Source organism: Streptopelia decaocto, assembly GCF_964273445.1.
Source record: "Streptopelia decaocto genome assembly, chromosome: 21".
Lineage (NCBI taxonomy): Eukaryota > Metazoa > Chordata > Aves > Columbiformes > Columbidae > Streptopelia > Streptopelia decaocto.
The window spans coordinates 5814267-5829679 of record NC_138676.1 but is presented as its reverse complement, the minus strand read 5'-3'; the positions used below and the strand labels follow the sequence as shown (position 1 = coordinate 5829679).

Genomic DNA, 15413 nt, shown 5'->3' with positions numbered 1-15413 from the left:
TGGCTGCTGATGGTCATTACTGTGGAAACAGGAGAGCACGTTGACAAATCAGGACAGAGGTCTCCCAGGAAATCTCTTCCCCCCCTCAACCAACATCCCTCTTCTACTCCCACCTGTGCCACCGGATACAGAAATGCAAATTGTTCTCTCCTTTTTGGCAGCCCCTGTGGTCATCTCCCTGGCTGGAGCGTTGGTTTGTGCTTTCTGACTGCACTGTGAGGATCAGGGCCTCTCCCTGTGGGCTCCCAAGGAGTCAGTCCTGCCCTACAGCACCAGGACCTGGGAGAGGGGGCCAGTTCTTGTGTTTATACATAATCATAATCTACTTATATCGTAATCATAATTCACAATATCGTGCCAGGAAAGCACTGGGGTGTCCTAAAGCTGTTCTAACTGGGACAGAATGGGCTCATCCCCCAGCCCTACACATCGCACATCCCAGAGCCCCACGGGGCATGATGGGCTTAGGGAATCTGCTCCCACAGAGACATCTGCAAGGCAGGACTTGCAGCATCAGTATCTGATCTTCAGCTGAAAGCCCAACTGCTGAGAGCTTGAGGGAAGAACACAGGCAGCGGAGCCACCGAGTGGACAAGGAGACATGGCCCAGCGCTCCTGCTGAGAGAGAACAGGGACACACAGACAGGCCCTCAGGAGCTTCTCCTTCTTGGCAGCTGGGCTGCCAAGGAAGTGCCTCAGCTCAAGACACCACAGACCTGAGGACAGAAGCTGTGGTGGGTGGGAGAGGAGCCTGGCAGCACTGCTAAGGGGTAGACATCAACACTGCAGGGGATGGCAGGGAGGTGCCCAAGTTCCCCCTGTGATGGCACTTTTGGCAGAAGGTCCCTCTCTCCCCCTGCCCAGGTCTCCACTGCCTGGAGCTGTTCCTGCCGGGAGCTGTTTCTCTGTCCCCATGTCTCCTCCCTGTCACTGCTCTCAGTGTCCATCTGTCCCACCCCCTGTGTGCTCAGCTCTTCCCTGCACAAACCTCCTGGCAGCTCAGCACTGCCCAGAAACATCTCTATGTGTGTGTGGATTCTACTGAGAACATCACAGCAGCCCTAAGGGGGCTGGAAAGGAGATGTTGCTGCTCTGTGAGCAAGAGAGCGTTGAATAGCACTCTCAGAGAAAAATAAATATTTGGAGTTTCAGCACTTCCCCCGTAACTGAAAGACATATTTCCATCTTACCTTTCCTAGCCAGCCAGCCAAGAGTAGAGGACAAAAGGCAATAATTGCTTCCCTTGCAGATAATCCCTGCCTTGTTGTCCCTCTTGGAATGTCCCTGGGGGTGAGTTGTCAGCAACTCTGATCCACACAGCACCCTCTCAAAGGCAGAATGACCCTGTCCTGCCTGGGATCACTCCTTCCCCCCACAGCTTCTCCCCTCCTTGTTGCTGGGATCTCCCGGGCAGGCTGAGCGCTGACCCTGGCAGGCGGCAGAGTCCCTGCCCGGCACAGCCCTGGGGTGCAGGGACCCTGCTCTGCAGGACAGCCCTGGGCACCCCTGGGTGCTCTCCTGGCTTCACAGCTGTTCAACATGGCCTGACAAGAGCCCCGTCCTTACAGATCCCACCAGCTGTGCCTGTGCCAGTTTCAGGAGATGCCTCCAGGAGCTACAGCTGCACTGCCCTGCACCAGAGACTTACCATGGCAAGGGCTGCAAAGGTTTCTCCTCCAGTGAGCTCTCAGTCATCCTCCCAGTCCTGACCACCTTTAATCTCTCTCTGCCTTGCTCGTCTCTGAGATGCCCAGGCAGAGCCCTCAGCCCTGCTGCGTGTGCAGAGGAGCTGCTCCTGGGCAGAGCTGTCTCTCTGCAGCGCTGCCGCTGCCATGAGCTCCCTGTGTCCCAGGAGCCCAGCCCAGCTCAGCAGCTCAGGAGCAGCCCAAGGCACTTTAATGACCCCTCTGGTGGGTTTGGTGCTGAGTCCATGAACTTCAGACCCTGGAGGAAGGTGATGAAACCTCTCAAGAAGTCAAAGTTAGATTCAAACTCCAAAGTTTCTTGTAATGTTAATGGGTCCCACTGCGGGAACCTTCTAAGAAACTGTCTCAGGGTGTGTTTAGAGCAGAAAACTGAAGGCAGTGATGACAGGTCAGGAAAAGCAAAGTAAAGGTGTCTCTGATGCTCAGTAAACCTGGATGTGTTTCATTAACCAAAGGACCAAACCTAGACTGCCCTTTGGAAATCAGATCCGGTCCCTCCCACGTTGCCCAGGGCCCTTCCTGGGCCAGTGTGATGTGGGGCTGTGCAAGGCCAAGGGCAGGACTATGGTCTCACCCCTCCCAGGTTCCTGGCTGGGGACAAGGAGGCCATGAGGCCCCTGTGCTGCAAGGACAAGGTGTCTCCTCACAGGCATCAGAGGTGCAGACAACAGCCACAGCCAAGGGGAGAAGGAGCTCATGTCTGGTGGGGCTTTCAGCCTCTCTACATCCCGTGATCATCTCCACGACAGCCTGTCCTGTGCTGTGGCATCCCCTGCACCTCTGTCCCTGCAGGCCTGAGACATCCCTCCTGCTGCCCCACCTTGCTCCTGTCTGAACATCTTCCTTCCTTTGCTGAGATCTCTCCATCCTCCCCAGCTGCTCCTTGAAGCACAAAGCCTTGGGCTGATGCAGACTCCCTCTGCTGACCTGCTCCACCACAGCACTGCCCTTCCATCACATTCCTTTCTGCTCATGTCCAGCCTGGACCTCCCCAGCTGCACTTTGGGCCATTATTTCTTTCTCATTCTCTTTCCCACCATGCAGAAAACCTCCACCACCTCTGAAACCGCCCTTCAAGCACTCTCAGGCTACTCCTGCACTGCTGCAGCCTCCCCAGCGCTGCTGGGCCAAAGCAGCCCAGGTCCCTCAGCACCCCACACCATGTGCACAAGGTGCTGAACCTGCCTTGGCACAGCCCTGCACTCTCCAGTTCCTCCCTGCTGCTCCAAACTGGGAAGCCGCACACTGGCACTCACCCGTGTGTGTGGGGTCACACCAGTGCTGAACTGAATGGGATGAGAACTGCAGGTGTCTGGGTCCCCACGCTCCTCCTCATGCAGCCCCGTGTGCAGCTGCCTTGTTCATGGTGAGCGTGCACCACGGGCTGGTGTGGGGACCTTGTAGTGCCCAGGCCCTTCTCCTCAGGGTCACTGCTCAGCGTGTCAGCTCCTGCTCTGTCCTGATGGATGGGGTTATTTTCCCCCCCGATACATCACTGCATATTTCTCCTTCTACAAATTAAGAGTTTTCTGTTGGGTAAATCCCAGATTTTTCAAGGTCTGGACTCTCCCTGGACTGAATCTCTATTTGCTCAGCTGTTAAAGTTTGCCTGCAGATTGTTTATCCTGATGGGGGTGTATCTCCTAACATAACAGCATGAGGAGTTATAGGACACTATAAATACCATCTCCTGGAGAAACTGTGGGGTCTTGGGCATCTGGCGCTCATAATTCCAGAGGTCTGGAGTCAAAGAGAGAGTTTCTGTTCATGTGAGAGAGCAGCAGGAATGTGTGGAGCTCTGTCTGGGGACAGACAATGTCAGCTGAACGTTGAGGAGTCAGCATGAGAAGGCAGAACAACATGGGCAATGTTGTGGTGACTGGACATCAGCTACAGACTCACTGATGAGGAAGAGGAATGAGATGAGGCCTCCTTCAGACAAATGAAAGAAGCCTCATGTTTCCAGGATGTGTCCTTGTGGCAGACCTGAGATATCCCAATATCTACAAGGAACCGGCTGAGGCTCCTGGGAGATGAGAAGAAGGCCAAGAGCAGGATTTCAGGAGAGCAGGATTTGGCTGCTGAGGGACCTGCTTGGGTCCTGTGGGATATGACCTTGGTGTCTGCAGAGCTTTTCTCTCCCATTTCCTCCCTCCTCTCTCCCACCTGCTGTTGTGCAGCGTTTTTTACCCTTTCTCAAATACAATATCCCAGAGGTGCTGCCGGCATCACTGAGTGGCTCAGATTTGGCAAGGACTGGGTCCATCTTGGAGCAGCTGAAATTGGCTCTGACTGATGTCAGTGATACTCCTGTTGTCCTCTCAGAGGTGACAACTGTAGCACACCCACACTCACCCTCAGACTTTGCCATGTAAACCCAGTACAGGGTGACAGTGTGTTGGGTGTAACAAACTGCTGCATCATGGAGAAGTACTGGAAAAGATCTTCTGTCAGCAACCTGAGGAAATCACCAGTCAAAGAGCAGGTTCATATGGGAAACTGTAATTGTTCTGACATTCACTGGTGTGGCATATTTGCAGGTGTAGTTTCAAAGGATCTTGGGCCAACTTCTTAACATGTCTGCTTGATGGGCAACACGGGTGATTCTCACCTGGATTGGGATCTGGGAAACAAGGAAACCCTGGTGAGGGATGTGAACATCAGTGTCCACCTTGGCTGTTGTGAGCAGGACACAGTGGGGTCCCAGGCACCAGAGGGGAGGGAGGAAGGCCAGCAGCACAGCACAGGCTGGTGGAATCCAGAGGAGAAGACTTGGACATACTGGGGGGTGGTGGGCAAAGTGGTGACATGGAAGTAGATCTGAAGGGTGAAGGAGCTCAGGAAATATGACAAATCTTACAGGACAGCCTGCTCGAAGCACAAGAATGATCTCCCCAAGCACACATGAAAAGAAACATTTATCTTGTGAGGCTGCTCCTCTGAACTGTTGGAGCTGCAGGGCACAAAGGCAGCACACAGGAGGTGGGAGCAGGGGAAGCTGCAAAGAAGGAATTTAGAAATCTTGTCCATGGATATGGGGATGATGCCAAAGCTGCCCTGGAATTGATACCTGCAGGGGAGGCTGAGGGCAGCAAGATGAGCTGATACAGCTTCCTTAAAAAAATAGAATAGACAGGGCGATCATGGGCCTGCTGCTGAACTTCATACGAGCAGAATGAGACAGAACTGAGGTTCTTCATGGCTTCTTTGCCTCCATCTTCACCAGCAAGGTCTCCTGGACTTTGTTCCTGAAGGCAGGAGTCTGGAGAACACCCAGCAGTGGATGGGGCTCAAGTCAGGGGTGAGCTGAGCAAACTCAGACACCGTTACAGACCAGGAGATGGGTCACTTGACCAGCTCCCTGAACACAAGTGTCACTGTGCTGTGGAACCTGAGATTGCCAGGAACACCCACCTCTTGGTCCAGAGGAGTGTGACTCCTCTTCACAGTATCACAGTATCACAGTATGTTTGGGATTGGAAGGGACCTCAAAAGATCATCTAGTCCAATCCCCCTGCTGGAGCAGGAACACCTAGGTGAGGTCGCACAGGAACATGTCCAGGCGGGTTTTGAATGCCTCCAGAGAAGGAGACTCCACAACTTCCCTGGGCAGCCTGTTCCAGTGCTCTGTCACCCTCACTGAGAAGAAGTTTCTTCTCAAATTTAAGTGGAACCTCTTGTGTTCCAGCTTGATCCCATTACCCCTTGTCCTACCATTGTTTGCCACCGAGAAGAGCCTGGCTCCATCCTCATGGCACTCACCCTTTATATATTTATAAACATTAATAAGGTCCCCCCTTAGTCTCCTCTTCTCCAAACTAAAGAGACCCAGCTCCCTCAGGCTTTCTTCATAAGGGAGGTGCTCCACTCCCTTAATCATCTTCGTTGCCCTACGCTGGACCCTCTCCAGCAGTTCCCTGTCTTTCTTGAACTGAGGGGCCCAGAACTGGACACAATATTCCAGATGTGGTCTCACCAGGGTGGAGTAGAGGGGAAGGAGGACCTCTCTCGATCTACTAACCACCCCCCTTCTAATACACCCCAGGATGCCATTGGCCTTCCTGGCCACAAGGGCCCAGTGCTGGCTCATGGTCATCCTGTTGTCCACCAGGACCCCCAGGTCCCTTTCCCCTACACTGCTCTCTAATATGTAATCTCCCAACCTATACTGGAACCTGGGGTTGTTCCTGCCCAGATGCAGGACTCTACACTTGCCCTTGTTAAATTTCATTAGGTTATTCCCCGCCCAACTCTCCAGCCTGTCCAGGTCCCGCTGGATGGCAGCACAGCCCTCCGGCGTGTCAGCCACTCCTCCCAGCTTAGTGTCATCAGCAAACTTGCTGATAGTACACTCAATTCCCTCGTCCAAGTCATTAATGAATATATTGAATAATATTGGCCCCAGCACTGACCCCTGGGGCACTCCACTACATACTGGCCTCCAATTAGACTCCGCACCATTGACTACCACTCTCTGGCTTCTCTCCTTAAGCCAGTTTGCAACCCACCTCACTACTCTATTGTCTAGACCACACCTCCTCAACTTAGCTGTGAGGATGCTGTGGGAGACTGTGTCAAAGGCTTTACTGAAGTCAAGGTAGACCACATCCACCGCTCTGCTACCATCCATCCACCTTGTTACATTCTCATAAAAGGCTATGAGGTTGGTCAAGCATGACCTACCCTTGGTAAAGCCATGCTGACTGCCCCTAATAACCCTCTTATCCTTGATATGCCTTGAGATGGCACCAAGGACAAGCTGTTCCATTACTTTCCCAGGGACCTCTCTTGAGGTGTCCTTGCCTGTCTCCTCACTCACATGATGATTTAGCTACCCACTTTTCTGACATATTCAGTCTTTATCAGGAGATGCAACACATCAATATGAACTGGAGGCTGCTGATGCCACCTGTTCTGGAAAGAGAGGGAAGGGCGAGCAGGAAAGGAAATAGAAGAAATTTGACTTTATTGCTATTTATTATGGAAATGGTCTCTGTTTTGCTATTCCTGAAATCCCCCTAATCATCCAGATCAGATTTGAAGCCTTTAGGAAAATGATGCGCAGAGCCTTGGCTTGTAAGAGCATTTTAAATGTTAGTGACTCCTCTGGTGCCATGATCCTGAACTGCAGCTACTGAGAGAATGAACAAAGGTCTAATGAAGTGAAAGGAGAAGCAAACCCCAAGTTCTGAGCGTGTTTGGGACCCCATGAAGGGCCATCACTGACACAGCTGTGAAGGAAACAACCAGTGCAGGTCCCTGTCCCTGGAGGCTGCTGAAGGAAAGACTTGGAGACGCTGGTTCCAGGTGGTGAGGGCCATGTGGAGGTGGCTCTGATGCCATGTCAGCCCTTGATGCTTGTTCATCACCAGAATGGCTGAGCCCTGACGCCTGGGACCTGGTAGATTTTTCTCCAATGTTTTTCAAGGCTTTTCCTGTGGTCAGTGTGAGTGTTTTGTGTTTTGGGGTTGGTTTTATGTCAAGTGCTGTTGCTTTAACTACAAGGCTCTGGTTTTCTATGGAATTGGAAATGCCCGTGAGTTCCTCACAACTCATCCAGCTTCTTTCATACACCTGGCAATGGTCACCAGTCACCTCAATGTCCCAGTCCCACTCTTGCTTGAATCCCCTATTTGGATCCAGAGCCATCACTCCAGGAGGTTCATGTATCCACCAGGGTCGTGGATGATTCCTGAGGACCATCCAAGTGTGGGCAGTGTAAGAGGGGAGCAGAGCAGGGTCAGCTCATGGGCCATGACTGAGCACAGCCACCCCAGCAGCAGCCGTTCCCCATCTCCCAGGCACAGCCATGCCCACAGCATGCAAATGTCACTGCCATATAGGATTGGCCCAAGAGAGGCCTTTCTTCCTTCCATATTCCCAGGAAAATCTTCCTCCTGTTCCTCCTCCACCTGCAGACATCAACTGCTTTCCATTTCTGGGCTCAGACATGGCTGGAAGGGTTCACTGAAGCCATCAGCCATCTCATTGCTTCTCCCTGACATGCCCTGACCCTCTCCCACACCTACAATGGCCAATCTCGGCTGCTCAGGCCTCCCGCTCTTCAGAAGACACCTCGAGCTTCTTGGTTCTTCCTGGTGCTTATTATAAACTCCCTCGCTCTCTCCACAGTTCACGGTGAGCTTTCTTGTCCATAACAGCCCTTTATGACCATGTTTCACTAAATGGTTGTGTTTGTATGATCATTTGTGCAGAAAGGGCAGTCACAGGACAGCACCCAATATGTCAAAACCGATGCTGAGTGAAATGCTGTAAAGCCCCGATGAGTTCCCCTGTGTCTGTGTCTCTCCTGGAAGGAGTCTGTCCCGAGAAGGGGATCCAGCTCCTGCCACTCTCTGCAGAGGCACATGAGCAGTGTCCATCACCTGGGGACACAAAGGGTGACATTTGCCAGACCACCCGTCATCTGAACCACCTATATATTTACTTGTGGACAGGGTATCTTGCCATATACTGCAAATACCTATTTGATTGGCACTGCCAGTGGGGCTTTCATGAATGCAAAGTGCTATTTTACAGATAATTAATTATAAACATGTTAAACTTTTTTTTTCTTTAAAAAATGACATTCCTAGACATATTACACAAACACTTGAAAGATTATTGATGCCTTTTAACATGATCATCCACAGAAGCCCCACCAGCTTTGCATCTCAGGAAATGGGATCCAGAGCCCAAGGGCAGGATGGTTTGGGCTCTGTGCTGGGATCTGGAAACTGAAACGTGCTCCCATCTCCCAGCCCCCTGCCCTCCTCAGTGAGGGTGTGAGACATTCTGCAGCGAGGGCTGAACTCACAGCCATGACCAGTATCTTATGTCCAACTGCAGCCAATGGTGTCCTGCCAGCTCAGGATTGGAGCTTCCATTGCTGGAGGTGTTTAAAAGATGTGGTGCACAGGGATGTGGTTTATTGTTGGAGCTCTTATGTGGAGTTCTTATGTTGGAGTTCCATGTTCTTATGTGTCTTTTCCAAAATAAATTATTCCATAATGCTGTGATTCTATGATTGGAGTTTAAATATTTCAATTCTCACCACCGTAGCTTCTGTCCAGGGTGGCTCTGGTGTGGCACAACTGTCCTGGCTCTCCGGGCAGGTTGGGCACTGGTTCGGTGCCTGCAGTGGAAGTTTCTCCCTTCCTTGGCTAAAAGACTTGGGTCACAGATGTTTGAAGCAGTCCTGTCAAATACAGAGCAGGCTGAGCTTTGGAGCCAAGGGATGACAGCGACGTTTTCAAGGATGTTTTTGAATAGTGGTTCTATCACTAATAACCATAACAGAACACTCCATATTCTTGGTTATGGTGAGGAACTAAAGCTCCCAGCAGTCATTCTCACTTCTCAAAATACATATTGTGTTTCAGTAGTTGGCATCTTGTATGAAGTCCTTGGAACAGTGCTTTCTCTCACTTCTACCTTTTTCATTATTGAAAGAATACACCTGTTGGTCAGAATTTCTCCCAGTTTATTCCTCTTCCATACATTTTCTCCTTTCTTTTTCTGGTGTGAGGGGCAGGTGCCATAGGGGAGTTGTTTCCTTTGTAGCCATAGAAAGACAAGGAACAGATCCCAGCTTAGTGAAAAGGCACAAAGGAAGCCAGAATCTTTATGTGGTGTGCACTGACACATCATTCCCTATATTTCTAATCTCTGAAGTCCCAACTGTGCAGCAGAGATTGGAATTATAAGCCCCCTTCATCTGCCCTGTTTGGCACCATGTAAAAGGGAACTACCCCAGTCAAGAAGTTGGTTTTGATTCTCTTCACAGCCTGAAGCACCACATGGGTCAGGAGATGAACCAGGATGCTCAGAGAGGACTAAAAAGTCTCGCTTTCTTAAAGTTCAGGTGTTCCCTGGAATCTCAGCAGACAAGTTGTACCAATTGCTCGGTGCAAGAAGCTGGTCAAGAGCCTCGTCTCCATTTCTATAATGATGGATTTGATGTCTGGCTGTTGTGCAGACTCTGTACATGGATGCTGACACCTCTTGAACAACCTGCTCTGAAAGGGTTAACAAGATGGGCAGTTCTTTCTGGAAAGGCATTAGGACAACAAAAAAGAAGATTTTGGGTCAGGTCAAAAGCAAAAGGATGCAAAAGTTGTGGTCATGGCTGTTTGGGGGCACTTGTAATGCAGCCTTAGACCTTCTCTGAATTATTCCTGTGCTCAGGGAGCACCTGAGAGCTGTCCCTAAATGGAAAACATGAAGGAGAAGGAGAGGCAGCATCATTCAGGCTCAAAGGGAGCTCAGGAGGTGTCTTGACCAACCTCCTGCTCACAGCAGGGCCAGACCAGATTGCTCAGGGCTTTATCCAAACACATCTTGGTCACTTTCTGGGACAGAGTGAGTGCGCACTCCTGGGAAACAGCTTCCAGTGCTGGACTGTCCTCAGGACTGGAAAGTTTCTCCTTTTACCTACTGTCCTTCTAAGCCCAACCATCCAGCTTGCTTTATAGCCATTTATTTGAACATCAAAGCAGACCATAATATCCTAGCTTGGACACATGAATATTGCAGGGGATGATGATGCATGCCTTGTTGACTTACAAGTAAAATACCATAACTATTGTCCCCACATCCAGCAACCCTGTCGTTTCCTCACAGAAAACAAAGAGGATGGACAGGCACAATCCACCCTTTGGAAACCTCTTTACATATTTAGACTGAGTTTTGATCTGGACTGTTGCTGCTGTGCTTGAGGACCAGAAGAACTAACTCCTGCCACCCTGCCTGGCAGTTCATTCCACCCGTGTCACAGCTCTGTCTGCAGCACTGACAGCTCCAGCTCCCCCAGTCAGGTCCCTGGCTGAGGACATTGCCTCACATCTGGGCTGAGCCACCCCAGCTGTGGCACCAGCCCAACTCTGACCTGCACAAGAAACCTGGTACCAAGTGTCCAAGAGCCCATGTGTGCAAAGGCTTTGAATCAGAGCACAGACATGACATGGCCAAAGACTGATGAATGTCTCTCTAGACCTGGGAGTGTAAAAACAGAACAAAATGCCTGAACTCATTCAACTGAAGATATTCCTCCCCTGGCTTGGAGGTATTAGATCCTTTGCTGTAATATTGCTGGTGTCCTGTCTAATGATGGGACAAGAAGAGCTGATTCTCATATTAATTCTTTGTTTAATACAAAGAACACAATGCTGTGTCTCTTCAGAGGAGAGAGAATCAACATCACTGATTACTTCAGGTTGTTTCAAAGGATGTGCCCCTGGAGCCCCAGGGACAGCTGGAGGAGCCCAGAGGGGACAGAGAAAGGGACATCATGGGCTGCTCCTGTGCTGCTGAGCTGGGCTGGGCTCCTGGGACACAGGGAGCTCATGGCAGCGGCAGCGCTGCAGAGAGACAGCTCTGCCCAGGAGCAGCTCCTCTGCACACGCAGCAGGGCTGGGGGCTCTGCCTGCAGCACCGGGGGCACAGGAGGCAGGCACAGAGAGATTAAAGGCAATGTGGGGTGGTTGGTTGCTGAGGATTCAAAGAGACCAATCACAGTTGTAACACGGTAAGTCTCTGGCTGTAGGACAATGCAGCTGCATTTCCTGGAGGGAGACCCTAAACTGGTACATTCCACGATTTACAGGATCTGTCAGGTCTCTCTCACAGTTTCTCTATTGTAGAGAAGAACACACTCCAGAGCAGGGCTTCCCTGCTGCACTGTCAGAGGGACAGGGAATGACGACAACTCCTGCTGAGGGTGACTGCAGGGGGAGCACCCAGGGGTGCCCAGGGCTGTCCTGCAGAGCAGGGTCCCTGTCTGGGGGAGATCCCCGTGGTGCTGTGGGGACAAGCTGTGGGGGGAAGGAGCATCCCCGATAAGGGCAGGAAAGGCGCTTCTGCAGTGGAGAGGGTGCTGTGTGGGTCAGGGCTGCTCACAGCTCCAGAGCACCCCCAGCATTTTTCAAAGGGGATGCCCCAATGACAAGATCAATGTAAGGATTAGCAGACCGATAAGGAGCTTTCCTGAGCCTGTCTTTTCAGTTTCCTCTCCCAAGGGGTGGGGGGTGCAGGAAAGGATAAAATGAAAATGAGCTCTCATGCTCAAACAAGTCACGGAGACTCCTGAACTGCAACTGTGAGTGATCAGTACATCTGTCAGAAGGCTCATGCCATCCCTTCCCCACCCCTCTGCCTGTGCACAGCACCTGCATCACCTTGGCTGGACCCGTCAGACTTAGTCTGACCTGTCCTGTTTTCCAGGCTGCAGACAGGAAGATGCCCCCAGGCAGTGCCCTGTGAACAGGCAGGATCTGTAGGGCCAGGGGGAGGGCACAGAGGGTGGGATGGTCTGTGAGCACTGACAGGGAACAGACATGGACAGGGAAACACCTCCCAGGGGAGAATCTCCAGGCAGCAGGGAAATGATCAGAAATGATGGAAACCAAACCCGGAATGGTTATGGGAGGGAGAACAGAGAAAAGTCCCTGTGACCCCCTGCAGTGCAGATCCCTCCTGTGAGCAGCCCCCTGGCCTCCTGTCCCACCCAGCAAAGCCTCTGCCCTCAGGGCCGGGGGCTCCAAGGCATGAAGCAGCTCCTGTGCAGCCAGAGCTGCAGTTCCTCTGCAGAGCACAGGGGCTGAGAGCAGCTGCCCGGCAGTGTTGGTGTCTGGGAGGTGGCTGCACAGCTGGGGAAGGGTGACGCTGTCTGAGTGCCCGGCTGCCTCTGCCCTGGCCTCTCTCACCCCCACCCTCACCGCATTGTCCTTCTTGCTCCTCTGCTCTGGGTCACTGCTATTGGGATCTTGTTCTTGCTGTCAGGCTCTCTGGGGATGGCAGTTTCAGCTGCAGAGTCACAGCCTGATCTTGTGGGTCCTTTCCTGCAGGTGTGTCCATGTCTGAGGTGGAACCCTCTGCTCTCAGCAGTGCCTGGTGGCTTTTCAGGGTAACATGGGAGTGTGATCAGCCCCCATCTCAGAAAGGTGCCAGCCCAGGGCAGCTGGAGCAGGACAGAGGGACAGAGCAGCTGCCCTCACTCTGCACTGACCCACAGGCACCCTCTGGTCTCGCAGGACTCGCTCTGTTCTCCCTGAGTGCAGCAGAAATGCTGAGGGTTTCTGACACCCAAGATGTAAAAAAAACCTGGAACTCTTAAACTGCCTTCACCATCTCTGTTCCCTATCACTGGGAAAGCAAGTGCTGACAGCCCTTCTGTGTTAGCAGAACCAGGACAGTCCCCACCGTTCCCATGGCCCCACTTCTGCAGAGCTGGGCTGACTTATCGACGGCCCATGGGCACAGGCCCTGCTCTTGGTTGCACATTTTCCAGCACCGAACAGGGCTCCAGGCACAGTTCTCCTAGAAAATCAAAAGGGTGTCTGCGTGTGACAGGGGAGGGTCTATGGGAGTTGGTTTGATTTTTGTCAGAGAGCTCTGCCCTGGATTCTCACTGTCTTTTTTTTTTTTCTCATGACAGCGCCGCGTGCTCAGGAAAAGCAAATGTCCAACAGCAGCTCCATCACCCAGTTCCTCCTCCTGCCGTTCACAGACACACGGGAGCTGCAGCTCTTGCACTTCTGGCTCTTCCTGGGCATCTACCTGGCTGCCCTCCTGGGCAACGGCCTCATCATCACCACCATAGCCTGGGACCAGCACCTGCACACCCCCATGTACTTCTTCCTGCTCAACCTCGCCCTCCTCGACCTGGGCTCCATCTCCACCACTGTCCCCAGATCCATGGCCAATTCCCTCTGGGACACCAGGACCATCTCCTTTTTGGGATGTGTTGCCCAAGTCTTTCTGTTTGTCTTTTTTGTTTCAGCAGAGTATTGTCTCCTCACCATCATGTCCTACGACCGCTACGTTGCCATCTGCAAACCCCTGCACTACGGGACCCTCCTGGGCAGCAGAGCTTGTGTCCACATGGCAGCAGCTGCCTGGGCCACTGGGTTTCTCTATTCTCTGCTGCTCACGGCCAATACATTTTCACTGCCCCTGTGCAAGGGCAATGCCCTGGGCCAGTTCTTCTGTGAAATCCCCCAGATCCTCAAGCTCTCCTGCTCACACTCCTACCTCAGGGAACTTGGGCTTATTGTGGTCAGTGTCTGTTTAATATTTGGGTGTTTTGTGTTCATTGTGGTGTCCTATGTGCAGATCTTGAGGGCCGTGCTGAGGATCCCCTCTGAGCAGGGACGGCACAAAGCCTTTTCCACCTGCCTCCCTCACCTGGCCGTGGTCTCCCTGTTTGTCAGCACTGGCGTGTTTGCCAACCTGATGCCCCCCTCTATGTCCTCCCCAAGCCTGGATCTGGTGTTATCTTTTCTGTACTCAGTGGTGCCTCCAGCAGTGAACCCTCTCATCTACAGTATGAGGAACAAGGAGCTGAAAGTGGCACTGAAGAAGCTGATTCAGTAATTTTTCTGTCAGCAGCAATAAGATACCCGTGTCTCTTCAGAAGTGATTTCCAGTTCATCTCAGGAACCTCCTGTGCATTGAGCTTTTCATCTGTGATAACCATGTTTGTCAAGGAATTTCTTCACCCACGGCACTTCTCCAGAGCAGTGACTCAGAGGCCTGTCTACCTGTTTCTGGGGCCCTGGTACAGCTGGTGTCCTGTGTCACATCTCTGCAATACAGGTGTGGACCCATTTTGAAATCACTGTATTTCTGAAATTGGGGCCATCTTTTTGAAACACCCCACAAAAGGGGATTTCCTCAGTCTCAGTATTTGGAGCTTGGGCTCTTCTTCCAACGCTGTGGTCAGCCTGAATAAATTTCCCCCACAAGGCCATGCTGCTGTACTTGTGTTTTTCATGGCTCAGGGGAGGACATGGGGCACCATGTTACATCATGGTGCTGGTTTGAGTGTCCATCTGTGGGGGCCCAGGGTTCCTGGAGATGGTGAAGGACCTTCAGTGATCTGCCTTGGAGTGTCTTGCTGTGGTTTCCAGGCACCACAGCCTGCTCCCTGTGCTCTGTGCTTCAACAGGAGAATGAATGACCCACAGAACCCTATTTCTGCATTCCCCAGCTCAGGGCAGGCTGCTCTGTCACTGCGGTAGCAGGAGCAGCATGAAGAGCTCCTGGCCAGGAGTCGTGTGCTGGTGAGAGGGGCTGGCACAGGAGGGCTGCCAGCAACGGGTGTAAAGGATCTCTTGGAAACAAGAGCAGGGGACAAAGGGGGGCTGGCCTTGCTTCCATCATGCCATGGATGGCCCCAGGCTGATCCTCCTCTCTGTCCCAATCCATCTCTCCATCCATCCATCCATCCATCCATCCATCCATCCATCCATCCATATCAGTACTCCATCTGGGAGAGCTGCCTCTCCATGTTTCTCATCCCAACGAGATCATAGAATCATTTAGGTTGAAGGAGACCCTCAAGATCACTGTGTCCAACCATTAACTCAACTCTGGCACTAAACCGCATTCCTAAGAACCTCATCTATATGTATTTTAAAGACCTCCAGGGATGGTGACTCAACCACTCCTTGGGCAGCCTGTTCCGATGTCTCGCAAACTCTTCCAAGAAGAAATTTTTCCTAATATCCAAACTGAACCTTCCCAAGTGCCACTTCAGGCTGTTTCCTCTCCTTCTCCAATTGCCATATGGGAGAACAGACCAACACCCTCCATGTTTCAACCTCCTTTCAGGTAGCTGTAGACAGCAATAAGGTCTCCCCTCAGTCTTCTTTTCTCCAGGCTAAACAGCCCCAGTTACCTCCACTGCTCCCCATCTGACTTGTTCTC

General features: G+C 52.0%; 1 protein-coding gene across 1 annotated transcript; it reads left to right on the top strand.

Moving 5' to 3' along the window:
* Nucleotides 1-13163: 13163 nt before the first annotated feature.
* On the top strand, nucleotides 13164-14078 carry LOC309448689 (olfactory receptor 14A16-like; the record flags this gene model as incomplete). Its single annotated transcript, XM_082070417.1, has 1 exon — nucleotides 13164-14078. One exon carries the CDS (start codon nucleotides 13164-13166, stop codon nucleotides 14076-14078), a length of 915 nt encoding a protein of 304 aa, XP_081926543.1.
* Between the last annotated feature and the right edge of the window lie 1335 nt (nucleotides 14079-15413).